Here is a 19,984-nt window from a genome sequence, read left to right on the forward strand (position 1 = left end):
AAGAAGTGCGACGCTGAGCTCATCACCAACCTGTGTCAGATGATCAATGCCAAGCTTGGTGGCACCAGCAATGGCCTATTGACCAAGGAGAAGCCGGCTATCTTCCAGAAGCCGGTGATCGTCATTGGCGCGGACGTGACTCGCCCGGAGACAAGCTGAGGCCCTTGATCGCGGCTGCCAGCCGCCTCGACTCCATCCCGTCAAAGTTTCATGCGTCCATCACGTGCAGATGGAGGACCTCATGGATGTATTCCCAATGGGAAGCACGCAGTGCGTAGGCTGCTGGAAGCTGGGCAGCTACCGCAAGGGGCCTTCTCAGCCCTTAGCCTACAAGGCCGCCAAGGAGGATGACAGGCAATTCTATACAGCAGTCCAACAGCTTCAGAGCCCACGAAGTCAGAACGGTGAAGCGTTGACAAATACGCTTCGATAGTGCACGTTTATTGAAACTGTATCTGTGAATTAGGCAACTATATAAAGTTCCGCTGCATGGTACACCACCGGATACAGACACTGCACACACAGCGCGAGCGGATGACCTCGCGAGGGACAGTACTTGCCGTAGTTCGCCACGGCTGCCTGCGCTTTGGGCCACTCGTCGCCACCGTCACTGCAGTAGGCAGTTCTACCACGGCCCGCAGAGCACACACGTGGTTGGTTGGCTGTAGCTCGACGAGCGAGAAGAAGCTCCCATTGCTCAGCTCTGGCGATTTATAGCGGTCGTCGCCAAGAGCACATTGTCGTGGGCTGCAGAAGCAACAAGGGCCAAGAAACGATGACATCTTGGAGGCTCTCTTCTTTTCGACAGTGCAGACCTGCTCCCTGGTCAAAGATCGGTACATGTACGTTACTCCTTGCTGCCCCTTGACAATCCCAAACATTCTTGACTCCCTGCACCTGCACCAAATGAAGAAGAGGGTTTATTTGGTGACATTGAGGTCAGCAGATCAATCCAGTCCAGACCAGAGATGCTCTGCACGACAAAAATGAGACAGAAAGAGTCTTCTACATCCACGTCTAGCAAGGTGTCTGTGTTCTTCACAATGCATTTTTAAAACGCCGCAGCTCTATTTATTTTTTTTTTTTTGGTCCACTGCCTTACTCACATTTAGATGCAAGAGCAAGCGCTAGGTTACAGCTTAATTGACGTGCTCGATAGGTTGCGAAGCCAGAAATGACACCCAGCAGTTACCGTAGATACTGCTCTCCCTCTATCCGCTAATGGCATTGCAAGTTGGTAAGATGTATAATAACATGTTTGCCCTGGCCATATATTTCCAGTCGCAGGCTCAAAACTGCTGTGGGCAACATGAATAAACCCAGGGGCAGCATTCGCAGCGAACATTTGTAGGGACAGGCGCAGCCGCCTGGGCAGGGCGCGCACTTGAAAGAGTTGGTCGTGGAATGTAATCGGGGTCTCCGCAGTGAAATGGTGGCAGTTTCGGCCAGCTGGAGTGATACAGCAAAGCATAAACAACACACGAGCCACACAACACAAGATGGAGAGACACGGACAAGCCCTGGCTGCCTGCTAGGCACTTATTTCTAGGCTGGAAACAGAAGAAACGGAAGACAGAAGAAACGCGCAGCAGTTGGAAAAGGCCGAGCAAAAAGCGAGGGGGGGGGGGGGGGGGTTACAAAAACAGAGACAAAATGAAAAATAAAAAAATTGTAGCCACCACCTCTCTTCCCACGTGTGGTACAGCTACATACAAAGCCAGCCTCGGACGATCCAAACGGGATTGGCTGAGAAAGAAAAAGGGAAAGCTGCGAGGAATTTAGCAGTGGAGAAGGATGGAACGAGTATGGGAGAAGAAGAGGAATAAATGAAGCTGGAGCTGAAAAGGGGAAAAAAGTATGAGAAAAAATAAACAACACAAAAAGCATGAAAACTCAAGAATGATCACCAGGTCTTGACAATGCTGCAGGTACTCATATTACCTAGAATACCTTTGAAAAGCTTTAGCTGTCTTTTTGGTGAGGAAGTTTCCACTTTTTTCTTTCATTGAAAGAACGTCCTGCCTCAGATCCAAACTTGAATGCTAGTTTTTTTTTCTTTTTTGTAACGATACTTATTACCTCTTTAACCATACATGCAAGTTCTCTGCCACGAAACTAAGTTAGGATGGGGGAAGGTAACAGGTGGCAGCAGGCCGCTCGACCACTTGTTTGGAGCAGAGTGACGTATCACGAATGTATGAATGTGTTCAGTGTCCACGAATAGGTAAAAAAATAAAGTAACATTTACCAATGTTACTAGTCTCTATTGAACAGTACGGCATAAGTTCATCATTCGAGGTGCAACAGCTCAGTAGATATCGAAATTTCATTAACACAACTAAATGAGTAAAGTGTATGGAATGGCAGACAAGGGAGAAGTAGCGGCAGAGCATGAAAGGAAAAAAGGAACGAGCTGAGAGGGAGGAAAAATGAAAGAAAGTAAAAAAGTTCAGACAAATTTGCGGAACTAAGCGCTAGACATAGTAAATATACAATTAAACGCTCCATTCCCATCGATTACTCTCTGCATAGTACAGGTGCTCGTGAAAACTATCGTGGACAGGGAAATATAGATAACAGGACAGCAAATAAAAATTATGCAAAGAACTTCCTCTATGAGCGCGACTCACCGGGTACGCATGGTGGTCCCAATAGACACGCAATCCATTTGTCGGGCATGCCAATTGGCACCACGTAGACAGAGCAGATGCCTATGAGTTACATTTTTTTTTTTTTTCACGAGTTGAGAAAGAGAGCCAACGGAGGTGAAGGTAGTGCATCCTACTTTGGGAAAAACGCTTCGTGGAAAATTTGGAGGCACCAAATCAAGGCATGATTGCCAGCTGACTACTGGTTGGATGGCAGCGATCCGAAGTTAGTGTCGCTTCGCTTCGTTAAGCTTATTTGGGGACATGAAAAATATTTTATCAGGCCAGTGAAAATATGTGCAACCTAGCAATTAATTTGTGACCAAAGAATGAACGGCAAATGCGACCCACGAACAACAGATCTGCCACGTCTCCGCGGCGAGGCACATCCGTCCAGAAGCCAGCCCCCACAAGAATCTCCCTCCTGCTGCGTGGGGCGTGCGCACAGCGGTGCGAGTTACTCCTTCATGGTGCCTATAGCCTTCAGTGCGCTCGGTATGCTACGCTCGAGATGTTTTAGCACTGTCTTGCATATTTACTCCACAGGTGGCGATGTTTGCACAAGATAATGAATGACAAGAAATGAGATATTACTTCCTCACTGCCGTCGTGTATATAAAAAGCTTCCGAAGGAAGCCTTCCTCAGCTTAACCGTTGTCCTTAACTTATCTTGCGAAGAATGCAGAAAGCTGTGACAGAAAATGATAGGTATAGCGCTAAGAGATAAACATGCAGAGTGGGTCAGTGAAATACCTCTAGGAATTTAAGGATTCAGCGGGAATCGGGAAGGACAAATTATAACAGATGGGTGCTAAGAGTAACAAATTGGATTCCAAGGGATGGAATGCGTAGCAGGGGGTGCCAGGAAGTCAGTGGGAGTGAGGTTAAGAAGTTTGAAGAGGTAAAGTGAGTGCAGCTAGCAGATAATAGTGTTAATTCGAGGAACATTGGGGAGGCCTTTTTGCACTGCAGTGGGTATGGTCTGGCTGATGATGATGACGATGCAGAGAAAGAGAGGGAGGAAGGACTCATTTTTATTGATTGCTCTTTGATATATGTTTCAGTTGTTGCTTGCGCCATAAAGCATGGACTCTGCCCTGAAACACCATATATTGCGTTAGAGTTACTCATATTCTTGATAGGCTATGGGAGCCCATTGAGGCACTTTACAGCTGCATTTAGATTGGGAACAGCTGTGACAGTAGTTTTCGCAGCTGACGATAATGCCGCCTCACGGATTGAGAGAATGTCAGCAATCTAAGGCATCAGGGCATTAGGGGAGCTCTGTACTGGTACTCGCTTCTCAATTGGAGTAAGGAAGATGAACAGCAAGATTTAAAAAATTTTCAGAGCGTTGCAGTGGAAGTGGATGCCTAAGCACCTTACCACAACAGCCTGCAAGTGGCCGAAGTTACTAAGTGACAATGTTTTTTTTCTGTTAGTCTAAGGTTAATGTGTAACAATGGCTTCCTAGAAGCGTTAGAGGTAGTCCAAAGAAGGACTTCCTCCTTTTTATTGCCTATGTTTAAGCCGTCGCTTGCGCCATAAGCTCAAATGCTGCACTGAAAAGCAATACATAGGATTTGGCATACCTTTGGCAACAGTTTTGAGTCTACTGTTGGAGACATAACCTGGCTGGGCACATCATAACAGCAGTTCCCGATGTAAAGTGCAGTTTGCTGTTTCCGAGGGTAATGCCGAGCTGTCGCTTGGCAACCAAGAAGGAAAGGACCAACAGCAGAGTTTGGCCGCTTTCAGTAAAGTTTCCCGAGCCTATCACAGTGCCCTAACATAAAGCTTAGCAAGATGAGCAAAGAGTTACTGAAGCATCTGCAATGCTTTTCCACGCTACCTGTTCGGTATGAACATTCCCACTCTGCCGAAGCTGCGAGCTCTGTGCAGCCAGCTAAGTGAACACAGAGAAAAGTTATTCGAGATGCATTGTTAACGACATGCAGTTGTTTTTTTGCAGCATTTAAAGTCTCAAAGCGACTCAGGCTATGAGAGGCACTGTGGTGGACTCCGGCAATTTCAATCACCTGGGGTTCTTTAGCATGCACTAACATTACACAGCACACGGGCACCTGGCTTTTCACCTCCATCGAAAAGCGGCCGCCGAGGCCGGGATTCGATCCCGTATCCTAGGGCACAGTAGTCGAGCGCCTTAACCACTGCACCACCCCAGAGGGGAGAGACATGCATGGTTGTGATGGTTCAGAAAGCGGCTGTGCATTTGTAGTAACCCAGCGTGCGAGATGGGCAGTTTAGAGGAGGCTTTCAGTAGAAAATTTATACGGTGCCGGGGCACTATACTTTTGGTCATACTTTGCACCATAGCCTTATTGCGCTGCACGCTAGCTTTAACACCCACTACAAAATATGTGTTGGGAATGGGGAGGAACAAATAAAGATATCAGGAGCAGAGTAAATACAAAAGTTGAAGAATTACAGTTCTGCATATTATGAGCGAACAGCGAGAGGTGACGCGTTATTTGGCCTAAAATTGGCCAAATAATTAAACTATAAAGGTGTTTTTATCTAAGCTATTTTTATATTAAAAGGGCTTCCCTTCCAGTTATGTAGCTGTAAACAGTGAGGAGCCAGTACGATCCTATTGCTATGTTTGTAATGACACACCTCTAAAATGGGCTTTGCCGCATATTGGGCTTAGCTTCGTCACTACACAATAAAGTAGCGTGTAACGTTGCTTCGGATTAGTGTTGTTATGGAATGGGTACGCCTACCTAGAACTACCAAAACTCTTGCATGGAATCTGCTACAAGAAATAAAATGTAGGATGCTGATAATGAAATTTGGAACAGCTCGCAACAACCATGAAGTGAATGTGCAGTGCTGAGTTTCAAAATTTTCTTTAGACATTATTCGGCATGTTAAAGCAAGTCACGGCTTTTTTTTCCTGGTTGTGAAAAACAGCATCGCTCTCACCTAAAATTGTCTTTGCCATCCTCCATGTTAACGTTTGTGGTGTCCAGGAAGCGGAAGGTGGCAGAGATGAAAGCGCCTGTGCCCAGTAGTGTATTTTCTGCCACGTTGGCGATCTTCCTTGGTACAATAACCTGCATGTTAGACAGCAGACCTTGATTAACACCAATGAAAACTGTAGCCCTTGTTCCAATCAAGCCTTCCTTGCCACAGTTAGAATGTACACCATCCAGGGCATTCATCTGGAACATTGCAGAATGACGACTGCATCTTCTACCATCGCCGTTCTGATCCTGACTATCCCAACCGGCCTGCCTAGCTCTGTAATGTGGGCCACATTCCTTTTTTCTTACACTGTACACACCCGCCATGCTCTGGAAGGAGCAATGTCTTAGTTTGATCTAAAGTACTCTCTCAATCACAGAGGGGCCTTTTGCTTTGGCTTGAGTGACTCCCAGACATAGTTTTTCGCTGCACAATTGAAAAAGTGCAGCGCTAGGTCAGCTCAGGTTGTATACTGAGTCGGCGAACGAGCGTGGGGTGCGTTACCAAGCCGCATTAATGTCTCACTTCCGTGTACAGTACATCTAAAGAGCCGCATGAGGTACAAAGGTTATTGCGGACCATGAGTGCAAGTACTACTCTTATTTGTACGCAAGCTACATTGGCACCAAGCTTGGTGAACTAGGGGTGTTGATCTCACTTCTGTTTCACTACTGGGAGGATAATAAGTGCACGTCGCGAGGCTCCGCGTTAGGTTTGGTTGTAGTACAATGCGTTCAGTGCAATTGACACTAATCCCCGTGCCATGGTGCAAATGAGGATACAGTAGACGCCCGTTAAGACGAACTCGCTTAAGATGAACCCTCGGTTAAGATGAACAGTGGAGGTCGTTTGTTTGGTCCCCCATAGAGTCAATGCAAAAAAAATCCGCGTTTAAGATGAACACTTTGCAATCGCTAATCGGTTGAGATGAATTTTCACGGCCGGCCGCACCCCACCCGCGTAGCTTACTCGACTGTCTGAGCAGCGCTTCAGCGGAAAGAAAAAAAAAAAAAAAGCTTTTCAGTGCCACGACCATCCGTGCCGCCGACGCACGCAGACCTAAGCACGTTGGTGTCGGAAATGCGATTCTACGAAGGCGGAAGAGTGCCGCTGCTCGTCCTCTCCCACCGTTCCCCCGCTCACTCCTTTTGTCCCCGCAGTAGGAGTAGGTTCGTGTTTCGCGTCACGCCGGCTGTCTTGGTACGACCTCGGGCAAGGACGAAACAGAGCACAGAGAGGAAGAGAGAGAGAAAAAAAAGAGCATGCGCGGCCCAGCCAGCAAAACTAGCGAAACGCGGGAAAGAAAAACGGTGAGAAAAAGCAGCCAATGACGTTTCCCAATGGTGATCACGTGATAGTGTCGTCATGCCAGTGCTACCAAGCTCCGCGCCTTTGCTGACCGCCAACGACGCCTAATACGCAGTGCACAGATCCATTGTTCGTGGCGGGTGTGCGCGTCGTGTCCCGCAATTTTCTACCAGGCTGTACGCTGTCGCCTCGTGGTGTGCGCTGTTTGTTTTCGTGCGCACCGTGTTCGCCGTGGTGCTGCTATGGCTAGTCGGCCAACTCGAAAAAAGCCGCTTGAGCTTCGTGAGAAGGCCGAAGTTTTGACCGAAGTTCGCGCCGGCCGGCTTTCAAAGACTGAAATAGCACGCAAGTTCAGCATTGCGAAAAGTACCGTGAGCGGTATCGTGAAGGATGAAGTGCGGATTACCAGTGCTTTGGAAGATGGTGAGTTTGCGCCGAAGCGGAAGAGAATGCGCACAGCTATGCACAAAGACCTTGAAGACGTTCTGCTTGCCTGGGTGAAGAGAGCACGCAGTGCGAATTTGCCAGTGAATGGAGTGCTACTGAAAGCTAAGGCGGAAGAAATCGCCCTGCGACTGAATGTCGAGTTTGCGTGCAGCGATGGGTGGCTCGACCGTTTTGGGAAAAGGCATGGACTGGCCTTTCGTTATGTTGTCGGCGAGGCCGCTGCAGTGGATGAAGCAGTCTGCAGCGATTGGAGGCAGAACAAGATGAACTCATGGACGAATATGACCCTCAAGACATATACAATGTGGACGAAACTGTGCTTTTCTACCAGCTACTCCCAAATAAAACACTCGCATTTGCTGGTGATGACTGCATGGCAGGCAAACGGAGCAAGCTTCGAGTAACGGTCCTCGTGGGCGCAAATATGACTGGGACTGACAAACTAAAGTTGCTGGTGATTGGCAAATCTAAAGCACCACGCTGCTTTAAAAACATAAAAACGCTGCCGGTCACGTACATGGCTAATTCAAAAGCGTGGATGACGCAGGAACTTTTCGAGCAGTGGCTTCAAGAGATGGATCGCCACTTCCAGAGACAGAAGAGAAAAGTTCTCGTTGTTGACAACTGTCCCGGACACGGCCACATCGCCAAACTTCATGCCATCCGACAAGAGTTTCCCAGCGAATACAACGCCGACGCTGCAGCCTATGGACCAGGGAGTAATAAGTAGCTTGAAGGGGCACTATCGTCGCTCTCTGCTGCAAAGGATGCTGATTTGCATGGAGAGCAGTAAGGAGTACACAGTTAACTTGTTACCGTATTTACTCGAATCTAACGCGCCCTCGATTGTAACGCGCACCCGTTTTTTCTGACCCCCACCCCCGAAAAAAAAAAAAGCTCCGATTGTAACGCGCACCCGTTCTCCGCGAAAAAGAGTACCGCGCACCTAACGCTTTCATACAGCAATACAACTTCGTCTCGTTTGGAAAAGCAAAGATTTAATCTCGGTGCACTAAAAAACACACACACAAAAGGAAACGGCTTATCTTGCCAAGATTGTCACTATGCCGGCACAAGGTTCACTCGTCGTCGCTGTCAGACAACTCCTTGTCACTGCTGACGGACCAAAGCATCTCATCCTCGGTGCCGTCCATGGCATTCGATATGCCACATTTTTTAAAGGCCTTGATGACCATGGCAGACGGTATCGTGCACCACGCATCTTTCGCCCATCCAGTGAACTCTTGCAGCGAGGCACGCTTCATTCTGTTGCTGGGAGTGAATTCATGGCAGCCACTCACAAGCCATTCGGTGTAGAGCGCCCGAATCCTATCTTTCACTGGCTTGTTCAAGCAAACATCGAGCGGCTGGAGCTGCGATGTCATGCCACCTTGTATCACGACAAGGTCGGTGTTGCACGCAGCGAGCTTGTCCTTGATGCGTTGGTCGAGATGGCACTTGAAAGCGTCGAGCACAAGCATCGCACGCAGGCCCAAACTGCCGCCGGGTCTCTTGCGCCAGACGTTATCGATCCAGTCGGCGACCAAGTCCGTTGTCATCCAACCTTTTTCATTGGCGCGCACAATCACGCCACTCGGAAACACGATTCCTTTCGGGAGCGTCTTGCGCCTGAATATGAGATACGGGGGCAGCTTGTGTCCATCCGCGGTGCAACAAAGCATTGCGGTGACGCGTGTTTTTTCGTGGCCGGAAGACAACACGCGCACTTGCTTCGCCCCCTTCTTTTCAACGGTTGTGGTGGCAGGCATGTCAAAGTACAGCGGTGTCTGATCGGCATTTATTCCGTTATTCTCCCTTCTCTGTTTGTCCCAAGTAGCCGCGCTGTTTTTTGATCTTGCATTTCCAATCTGGCCGAGGTGGTAGCCGTACTTGCGGCGCAAACTTAGAACGAACCGCTGAAAACTGTGCAGCTTTTCTTCGTACTCTTCAGGCAACTTCTGACATATCCCTGTCCGCCTTCGAAGAGAAAAGCCTTTTCTCTTCATAAAATTAGACAGCCAGCACCTGCTCGCTTTAAAGTCGCTCCGCGTTAGCCCTGTTTGTAGGGATAGCTGCATCGCCCGGACTTTGAGCAGGTCCGTCGTCACTGGCCGCTGCGCCGCTCGCTGCTCCAAGGTATATATACATGGTAGCGAAGGCTTGGCCCAAAAACGGTCCAGCGCGACAGCAGCACAGCCACTTTGGGGGGGCCAAAACACTTAGATAATGAAATTCAAAAGCACAAATAAAAACGCTATAAAACAACATAAAGAAATACACATTTTAATGCCACGTTTTATAAAATAGGTAAACTATTTTAGCAAAACATTACTCCCCATTTTTAATTTTTTGCAACGTTCTTGTTACGCCCCCTGTTGATGAGTGTGCGGTGCATTTGCAGCTTGACTTTGCAGGCCTTGTTTCGGCACCCAGCCACAGTGGCCGCGGGAGCTCACGAAGCGGTTTCTTATCGCCAGTCTCGAAATGCCCCTTTTGCGAAGTTTTCGTCGTCCTTGCGCGTCGCGTCTCTGTCGCCGTTTTGTAAAATTTGCACCCCGCCGCACCGCTTCGGCAGTTTTCTCGGTTTTTGTCGTTTCCTTCGACGTGCGGCCAGTGCGAAGTCTTTTTGCGTCTTTGCACGCTTCGCGCTGTTCTTTTGAAGCGCTTAGCGCTTTATTTCAAGATGAGCTTGCGGCGTGTGAAGAAACGATGCGCCGTGGCACATTGCGACAGCATGGACAGTGGCGTCGGTGTCAAGCTACACCGCTTCCAGCTGGACTTTCACAGGTAAGCTCTTGTCAGTGTCGTCTGCTACAAGGCGTCTGCTCTAAGTATGCTCCGAATGCTTTCGTTGGGCTGTTTCTTCTGTTTCTGTTTCTTTGGGCTTCTGTTTCTGTAACCGGTTCGTGCGCACGTGGCTTCATTCTTTCGGTGATATTTATGTAATACACTACAGGGCACACACTTTAAGTGCTGAGCTGTGCGAAGGAGGCCCGCCAGGCCCACCATTTGTCTGATTTATGGTGAGTTTCATGCAGCCGGCTATCACCAGCGTTAACTTGATACCGGGCTCTCAGGAGCAACCACGCGCATGCCACTGACCGGAAGGCCAATTTAAAACCAATTGTGCTGCCTGACAAGTCTGAGCACAACACTGTATAGTTTTCCAACACCGCGAAGCCAATTTGACCCTCGCAACTGGTAGTATCAAAATTCAGCCACGTGTATATGCGCGGCCTTGAGGGTGCTTTAACTGAATTCACTCAGGAGTTACGGCCTGTCTTCTTATTGCTATCCTGCATATGCATGACCGTTAGGGTAACTTTAAACGCACTTCATTCTCGTCAATCTTAACCATTGAAAAGTATAGCTACCCGCATGCCATGAGGACGAGCGTACGTAACCGCACTCTTAGGCGCTGAGAGTTTGGGGCGAGCATTTACTACCATAGTTCAGATATAATGGAAATATAATGTACTGTAGTTAGCATTGACAGGAATAATGACGCATTGGCGTTTGGAGTATGCAGTATTCCTTACGGCGCAATTGTGAATAACGTGCACGTTGCATCACGTCCAGGTGCCGAGCGTGAGCGTGGGTGCTACCACAACGTCAGCCTGGAGAAGACACCATGGCAGCTGCGAGACTTGCGTGGTTTTTTTCAAGCACTTCGAACCGTCTGCGTATCTGTCGCCAAAAAGCTGCGACCCGTGTTGATGCGCCTACTTATGTCATGTCATGTTTGCCTCAATTGAAGCAGCACTGTCTTCTATGCTTTTCAATTTCCTACCTGGCAACGTTCGTGGAACTGCAGGGCTTTTTTCTATCCGCACTGTGACCATTAAGATGAATAGCCAGCTTAAAGAAACTACTGCTTGAGCTGCCTGTGACGTGTATTTTTTGTTGGTGTGCTTTATCACTGTATTTGTTTGGTTGCTGTAATAAAGCATGAATATGAAAACCATACTTGCCGTACACTGTATTGCAAACTGTGCACTTGAGCCTGTGCTTTGTGCATCATACCTTGTACTCAAAAGTACTAGCGTCAGTATTTCCACAAAGGTTTCCCCTACGAATCATGCATGATTGCATTTTTAGCCAGCCAAGATAAGCCAGCGTCTGAAAGTGTTGCTGCCTTTCTATGCTGCCTTCTTTGCCAGTAACTTTCATTGGGTTCCGAATTGCACATTACCAAGGCCATAACTAGCAGGAACTCGAGCACATTTGACTGGAAAAGGTTGGTGCGCACTGAAAGGCAACCTTCATGAGATACCGGCTTGAAAAGGCGGGCTCTATAAAAAGACCACTTTAAAATTCGCGCTAAAAACATACGTACGCGTAACGTCATTCAACGTCACTCATACGTAGTTGCCCCCCAATATGGCGGTGCCCATGAGCCGCCATTTTTTGGACCAATGGGAGCCTATGGAACCTTCGCTACCATTGTATATCTACCTTGGCTGCTCTAGAACATATTCTGCGAGCCGCTCTTCTATTTCGGTGAACCGGCCCTGCTTCGGTCCACTGAAACCTTTTCGTGTAGCCTTGCTGCCGAAAATCTTTTCCTTCTGCTTGCGCCAGTCCCGCACGCATGTTTCCTGAACTCCGAATGCGCGTGATGCGGCCCGATTTCCGTCCGTCTCTGCACACACGATGACTTTCCTTTTAAATGCGGCATCATGATGAACTCGACGAATCTTCGGCACGTCCATACTGGTCGGTCAATCGCAGAAAACGGGTAGGCTAACCAAAGCACATGTACCAAAGCACACGAAGGACGCTACTGCAGCTAGGCATAGACAGCTAGACCAGCTAGTAGGCTCGAAGTGCATACCAGGCGGCCATTTTGAAATGCCGATGGCGATATGATGTCGGAGATTTAGGGTCGTACTCGATTCTAACGCGCACCCAATTTTTGGACGCGATATATCGGAAAAAAGGTGCGCGTTAGATTCGAGTAAATACGGTAAGTGCTGTCCACTTACTGACGAGCGCCTGCGAGCAGGTTACTCAAGCCACTATTGCCAACGCCTTCCACCATGCAGGATTTGTGGCGCTTAGTGATTGCTCAGTGCAGAATGACTGCGATACTACGAATGAGGACCACACTGCGAACTTGGAGGATAGAAGCATTGTTTCTGCACTGAGCAGTAAGGGTGTGTTCATTGACATCAGTGCGTATGTCATCATTGGCGAAAGTGTGGAAACGTGTAGGGCTGACACACTGGACGCTCTGATTGAAGAAGTGCTAGACCTACCATCGGAAACTGCTGCTGAAGATGACAGCTTGAATGTTATGCCTGAATCTGCACTAGTTACCTGTGATGCAGCTGATGCCTGCCTAGACACTTTAGTGCAGTTTTTTGAACAGCGTGAGGGTACTGAAGGGTATCTTCAAAAGTTAAGCGAGATGTCTGCTTTTGTAGCAGGCCGTCGATTTTCACGACAGACACAAAAAAAAAAAAATAACAGACTGGGCAACAGTAAACAATGCCTGATGCCTTACTACTGCAAAGTGTAGTAGACAATCATTAGTCCAATAAATGCTTGTATTGCAGTTTATTTTCCTGAAAGGCCATTTTATTCATTTGTTCTCATATACGAGGTATTTGGACACACTCTGCATGCTCAAACATCATTTTTGGAAGCACTCCTGATTAGACAAACTTCTGATAAGACGAACAATTTTCATGGTCCCTTGGAGTTCGTCTTAAAGGGATTCTACTGTATTTATGGTGATGCTTCATTTGGTTCAAAAATTTGTGGCGACATCTAGGCCTGTGCAGCTCAGACCTTGCGTCTTTCACAAATGCACATATGCAATGTCCCCCCCCCCCCCCCTCCTCCCAGGGCTACAAAAATAAATTTGTTCCACTTATCAGAACAAGCGATACGAATGAAAAACGCAGACTTTAATTTGTGCCTCTTTTCTACCTCTGCAATAGCATAACCTGCATCTGTTTTTCCAAAGATTTCCTTCTTATAACGTCTTAATTAGGTTCCCCCTTGTATCTTTTTTTTTTCTTCAGATAATGGGCTTGGCATGCGTGGTTATTATTGTTTCTTTGTTCTTCTCCCCTCCTTGCAAAAAGCTTTTCAGAACTGTTCCTCTGAATGTATTTTTTATCAGGACTCTTTGGAATGCCTATACACTTTCAAGAAATGCATATCAGCATTGAACCTGCTTTAGGTGTTGACTCATTATCCACCCGAATTGTAATTTTAATGCTGCTGTCACTTCTTGTTTTCTTTTTCAGGCCATGGGATCACTGGTTGCAGGCTCCGAAATTCATACCCAAAAAACATTCTTTCACTCGACTAAGCAGGTTGTTGGGCGAGATGATGATCTTCCATAATTACAGCGCGAAAGACACTACTGAGAGAGAGATCCTATTGATCGATTGTGCTGCGCCACTTTATTTTTTTTTTTTTTGAGTGATGGCCAAGTACACAGAAATATCCCCAAACACATCCTTTCATTTCTTGCCCTGCTCCTTTTAGCGTCACATTTTTTATTTTCACTTGTAAAACTTCTATATCTTATCTTGAAATCATTACACAGTTGCCATGTCTGTGAGTGCGAAGTTCAGTGAGCTGCTAAATCTCTATTATTAGTTCAATTTTAAAACTACTTCCAACATTGCATTCCTAACACTTTATAGTACCTATCTGTATATTAAAAATTAATTTCTGATGAGCATTTTTTTCCTTATTGTTTGGGCAGACAGTAGCAATAATTCTCTAATACCTTTAGAACCAATTGCCCGAGAAAAGAAATTATTGCATAATTAATAATCAGTAGAAAAAACAACAATTCTGCGAGGTTTCATAAAATTTGTGCAATAAATAACACAATCAATTTCAAGACCCATGTCCCCCCTTAAGGAAAACAAAACGTCATGGCGTTACCGTGGAAATCGTGCAAAATCTTGGCCGAACGATGCTAAGAATAAACGAGCGCTCAGGGCTCGCAAGCTTCCCAACAAGGGCTATCACATCTGCTTATGGTCGAAGCTATTGACCGAGCCCAAAATGTAAGGTGCATATCACCCCGGAGATGCCGACGTGTGACCTCCAAACCACCCTCGAAAGACTGCAAGTATATTAAGTACAAGTGTAAAATGCATTCATTAAACATGCTAATACCCTCAAGTTGCACTTGCACACACGCAAATACAATTCAATTCAGTGGGTCCGGCCGCCAGTGCGGGCGCGGTGACTGGAACCAATTGGTAGGCATGCATGCCGCCGAGAAGCATGCAATTCGCTCAAAGCGATCACCGTATGCACAGTGGTGGCCCGCAGAAGCAGATTACGTGAAGCTCCAAGCACAATAGCTATGCTGTAACCTTACGTCATGTCCAAGCCACTTACGCAGGTCATGCTCATGCTGCAATACCATGCAGTTTCCGTTTCCATGGTTAGCGAAGGCACCAGTTAAGACAGTGATGTAATTCACCAGGAGAAACCAAGGGCCTACCGTAAATGCCCTGACCCCCCCCCCCCCCCCCCCTCCTGTTCTGCTTTAACTCGCCGGCGGTGATCAAACAAAGCTTAGGCTCCGTTTTTCCATCCAATAGCACGCTTTAGGCTGCCGCAATGACACGGCAGAGCATTCCCTTACTGCCATTGCCTCCAATGGGAATGGTACACAGAGAACCAAGCTAGTCCGTCTGAATGACTCACTTTACCTAAGCTTTCACAGCCGCGCAAAACAAAATTGTCTGCAACAACGACGTCCACTCGCATTCATTTTATGCCTAGAAAGAAAGCCCTCGGCAAAAAAAAAAAGCGTCTCCACAGTATTGCTGGCACCAAACTTGGTCTGAAAAAGTGAACTTTTGGACACCACAGTGTCCGAAATATTGATCGTGAAAATGTGCACGTTCCACTGGGGCATGTGACGGTTCTTGAATGAAGTCCGAAATATAGTGCAAGTCCGAATTATTGGAGCCTGAAAAACCCGTCGGCTACTGTATTATTCAGAGGACCATAATACTTCAGAAATTTGCACTTCAGAACCTCTAGGTTCCAATAAAATTATTTTAGAAAAGCGATCTTTTGGCAATTTTTCGATCTTAAAGACCTGTGTCTCCCATAACATTCTGCTGCTGGTACTTGATAGCAATCATCAGTCCCATGGTGTTCAAGAATGGACACAAAGAAAAACACACAAATCTATATTGATACATTTAGTAGTTTCAAAAGAGAGTTCGCTTTAATTAACTTTCTTCCAAAGGAAAACTTACTAGCCATCAGTGAACCAAACCAGTGCAGGGTGAAACTTACAGTTCTTGGCTTTGTTTTGGACCTAATGCATTTATTTCTTTACAGTGACACATACATGATCGCCAAACTTGTGTAAAGTGCCTGAGCAGAAGTTTTTTTCCGAGCTGTGAAACAAATTCCATTGCTGAGATACAAAACCTTAACTCCAAATCAATGACAAGCTAAAGAGCTTCAACATTAAATAATGAACAGAGGAGGCGGAGCGTCATCAATTAGGCATCGTGGAATGAACAGTGAGAACAAACATTTGGCACTGTTGGAGAAGTAATGATGTTACATGCATTCCATATTTTCTCTAAGGTGGCCAACATCAATTACATCCTAACGGAGGGCGTGTGGAATGGTTTGAAATGGGAAGTGTGATGCACTACACTTGATTCCTCTATGCTCCATGGAGGCTGGCCAACAAGAGTGTGTGAAGAATTGTCCAACGTTGAATGTGCAGTGATTCTTACCCTATACTGAAGACAGCATAGCCAGCTGAACGCACAGGCCAAGGGGGATGATGACCAGAGCCTGCAGATTTAAATATATCACATCAGCACCTGCACATGCCTCCTGTCACTAGTGCTGCTCACGCGCAATGTGTGACAGACCTAGTCTCTGGATAAAACTATTTGAATATCACACGGCACTAAAATTCACGCATTACAATAAACCAGCTTAAACCAGCTGTGTGGCCTCGTATCGTGCCGCTTTTTGCACCGGCCATAAGCGTATCCTACAGTGAAGGGATGTTAGGGTGCAGGTAATAATCTTTTTATCAGCCTTAAGCTACGTTTGACAATCTTCACAAGAAGACCACATATAATTTGGCCATTTTTTAAAAACATGGAGACATTTCACTGCACGTGATTTTGAGCATATGAAAACGGAAATCATATGAACCGGGAACATAAAGAGGTTCTACTGTGTATAAGGAAAAGTAAAGGGCCTAAAATAGATCCTTGAGGAACTCCCATGGTTACTATTTACTTGAACAATTTGGTATCAGTTGGATAAATAGCTCCGAAGCCTTAAAGGCAAATCACGAATTTTCAAGTACAATAATTTATGCAGAAGAATGTACTGGATAATTGTATCAAAAGCTTTGGTTAGATCTCTAAATAATGCTCCAATGATAACACTATCCTCAATGGCATCCTCCATTTCGCCAGTAAAAGACAACAGAGAATGTTCAGTGGAAAATCCTCGACTCAAAGTGATTAGATGGAAGTACTGATAGGTATGCCATGAGTCGTGCAGAGATTAGTTTTTCGATAATTTTGCAAACTGGTTGGTTGTTTGTGATAAATATGCGGTGACCTTTTTTCAAAAACAAATAGTTTTGATAACTTTACACTGTCAGGAAACATGATAGAACAAAACATTTTGTTTAATATAGCTACTAACACAGGTGACAGCTCTTCTGCCAAAAGTTTAATGTCAAAAGGGTGATTGAAATCTAACTCTGGCCCCATTCTTATCAACGAAAAAATTACTCTTTACTTAATCTGCAGATGTGGGACGCAAGGAAAAAGAACATTCACAACGAGGCAGGTTTGGCAATGATGGCTGCTACTGGAGTTTTACAGTCGAAGCAAAATGATCACTGAAGTCTGAAACATCATCAGGGTCAGTCTATGTAAAATCATCAGTTTTAATTCTAATCGGATGGAGATCAAGCCAGTTATTAAGGAATTCATTAACAAGCTACGAATGGCAGTAGGTGTCATTACGTTTTTCACTATTTGACTTTGATAGTAGTCATGTTAAGTAAGTTTCGGTTAAAATACTTGTCGAACTTATGAATGTCAGCATTAAATGGCTATGATGACTTTTTGTGAAGACTATTTTCGTTTTTTATGACTCGTAAAAAGCCTTAGGTAATCCAAGGATTTTGGAGGAAATTGAAAGGACGTTGAATGGTGATGTGACATATGCAGCAGCTAGAGTAGTCAGTAACCTTTGTGTCAAGACAGGTTTCAGCAGCAAAAAAAGACCAGAGAACAGCATGAAATCATTTTTAGTAAAAGTGAGCATGCAGATTAAATTTCATATATTTACCAAGAACTACATCAAGAAAAGTGGCTGTGTCCGAAGGCAATAGAGCGTGCTTGTCAAGAGGCACCGATGCCAATTTGGAAAGCACAATCTCGGGTGAATGGAAAATAATGAACTTGTTTGTTTCCAAGTCCATTCCTTGGAAAGTGCTCACAATGAAGCTGCCGGGATTGATTCCAGACTAAAGCTGGACGCGGTGGTGCTGACCTTGTTTCATTGGTGGTGTTACGCAGGTGGGGGGCCCCGAATGGAAGGCGCAGGGCACTATTAATATGTAGAAGGCTAATTTTGCACCAAAGGCAAACCGTAAAACCTTGTTGATATGGTTCTTATTTTATTCCTATTATCCGGGAAAGCATTTGATCCGAACTGCCCAATTTTGAAAATTGCAAAACTGTTGAGCAAGCTAGAAAGGTATTTAGAATTGAATTTTCACTATAGAAAAGTGTAGATTAACATTTATTGATATCAGGTATGAATGGCTCATTTTTTTAGCCTGGCAGAATTGGGTTTGTGTTTGCATTGCCCTAAGCTTGGAGGAGATTTAGTAACAAATACAGTTCGGAGACAGCAAGCCAGGATCTTTCCTTCCTTTGCTTACAGATGCTTCGCCGCTTTGCACCACTGCCATATGGAGAAGCTGTAGCTTACAGTCACCGCGTTTTTACTCATGCTGCGTTCCACCAGATCCGGCCTGCTCACATGCAAGAGCATAGTTATAGTTATCAAATGGTTCACCACTACTCCCCTGAAGCCCCACAAAGAAGCGACCACATTTCTCCCCATGGAAGAGTGTTTTTCCACAGGAACACTATTCTGTTGGCTGCTTGGCTTTTTTTTTTTATGCTTCGCTCTGTTCAACCAGGCTCTACTGAAAAGGGCAATGGTGGCAGGTGAGCACTATTTTTCACTTTATGTCGCGAGCGCACATTAGCACATGTCTGGTTATTCACAATACGTATTTTATGACCACAGTTTGTCGAGATTTCGAATGTAGTAATCGAGGAATCGCGTTATCCAAGAACATATAAACCGGGACAAAAATACTGTAACTCTCTAGGCAATTTTTTATTGCTTGTGATTTTGAGCGCGTGGAACGGGAAACCGTGTGAGCCAGGAACGTACCGGCAAGGTTCTGCTGCAAATGCAACTGGACTGAAACAGAGCAGGACATGCTTTCACCTGAGTGCTCATTCACCCAGGGCATGTTTGGCTGAGGCCAAGGGACAGCTCGTTTAGGAACCACGCTCCAAAACACCAAACCTATTCATGCTGAAGTCCCACCACCTTCCTTCCTTTACTGATACTTTTGGGAAAATTGCGGTAGTTTGAAAATTGGAATGCCCCATCTTTTGGGCATGCTTGAACATTTGCAGACTTTCATTGCATCATCGCAAGCCCCATACAGCAAAAAATATATATATGAGAACACTTGAAATTTTGAATTAATGGCAACTATAGATTTCAAATAAATTGGCATTTTAAGTGCCTATCAAAAACAATGCCACGGCTACATGTGACGACACTTTTCCAAACTAATCCGGCACTCTTGATTTGGCAAACTCGAGCAATCAAAGGACTGAACGACTCTGCAGCGGCGTTAAGCATACAAAGCAACGTATACTCAATTACGTTGAATGTCCCATTCGCCCCCCCGCTCAATATAATGAAGAGACCTCTCGAGATAAGGCATGAAAAATCAGTGACAAGTACCTGAACACTGCACAATTCCGGCCAGTGAAATGGGCTTCGGAATGCTTCAGCCTTCGCTGACATATCCATATTCGCCGCGTGATGACATGAAAATTGGTCCATTTCCTTCCTTCGGCCTGAGGGAAGAATTGCTGAACTATTTCTAAGCTAACTTCAGCCAAGGGTTAAAAATAAACCATTTGAGATAGGCCAGAGAAACCACTTGCTGACAGCCACCTGGCGCACCAGGTCTAAACAAAATGAAGACTTCGGGGAAGAAAGCTTCGACTGTTTGCGTGATCTCGAATACTACCACTGGCTCAATAAAGCAGACAGCCGAGATTAAAATTAAATTCCGCGTAGTCATCGTAGCTGGCACATTTATTAAATCTTTTATTCATGCTTCATATCACACGTACCCGACTGATGACCTAAGACAATATCGAAAAAAAAAAAAAAACGGTACAGGCAATTTTTCATTTTGTGATTCTAATTTACTAAGTATTGCTTTCAAATAAATGTGATTTGCAAAGTTGGGGAGGACCTTCTAAACCCCTATTTCATTTATT

The 19,984-nt window shown here is 45.8% G+C and overlaps 1 protein-coding gene across 1 annotated transcript; it reads right to left on the minus strand.

Moving 5' to 3' along the window:
* Positions 1-229: 229 nt before the first annotated feature.
* On the minus strand, positions 230-19,558 carry LOC146183145 (uncharacterized). The gene is made up of 4 exons (XM_084608694.1): positions 19,437-19,558; positions 16,136-16,196; positions 5,595-5,725; positions 230-897 (listed from the first exon to the last, which is right to left on the minus strand). Exons 3-4 carry the CDS (start codon positions 5,618-5,620, stop codon positions 471-473), a joined length of 453 nt encoding a protein of 150 aa, XP_084464820.1. The 5' UTR covers positions 5,621-5,725; positions 16,136-16,196; positions 19,437-19,558; the 3' UTR covers positions 230-470.
* Between the last annotated feature and the right edge of the window lie 426 nt (positions 19,559-19,984).

The sequence above is a fragment of the Amblyomma maculatum genome, chromosome 7 (genome assembly GCF_055883805.1).
Source record: "Amblyomma maculatum isolate TAMU_Amacu chromosome 7, ASM5588380v1, whole genome shotgun sequence".
NCBI classification, from domain to species: domain Eukaryota; kingdom Metazoa; phylum Arthropoda; class Arachnida; order Ixodida; family Ixodidae; genus Amblyomma; species Amblyomma maculatum.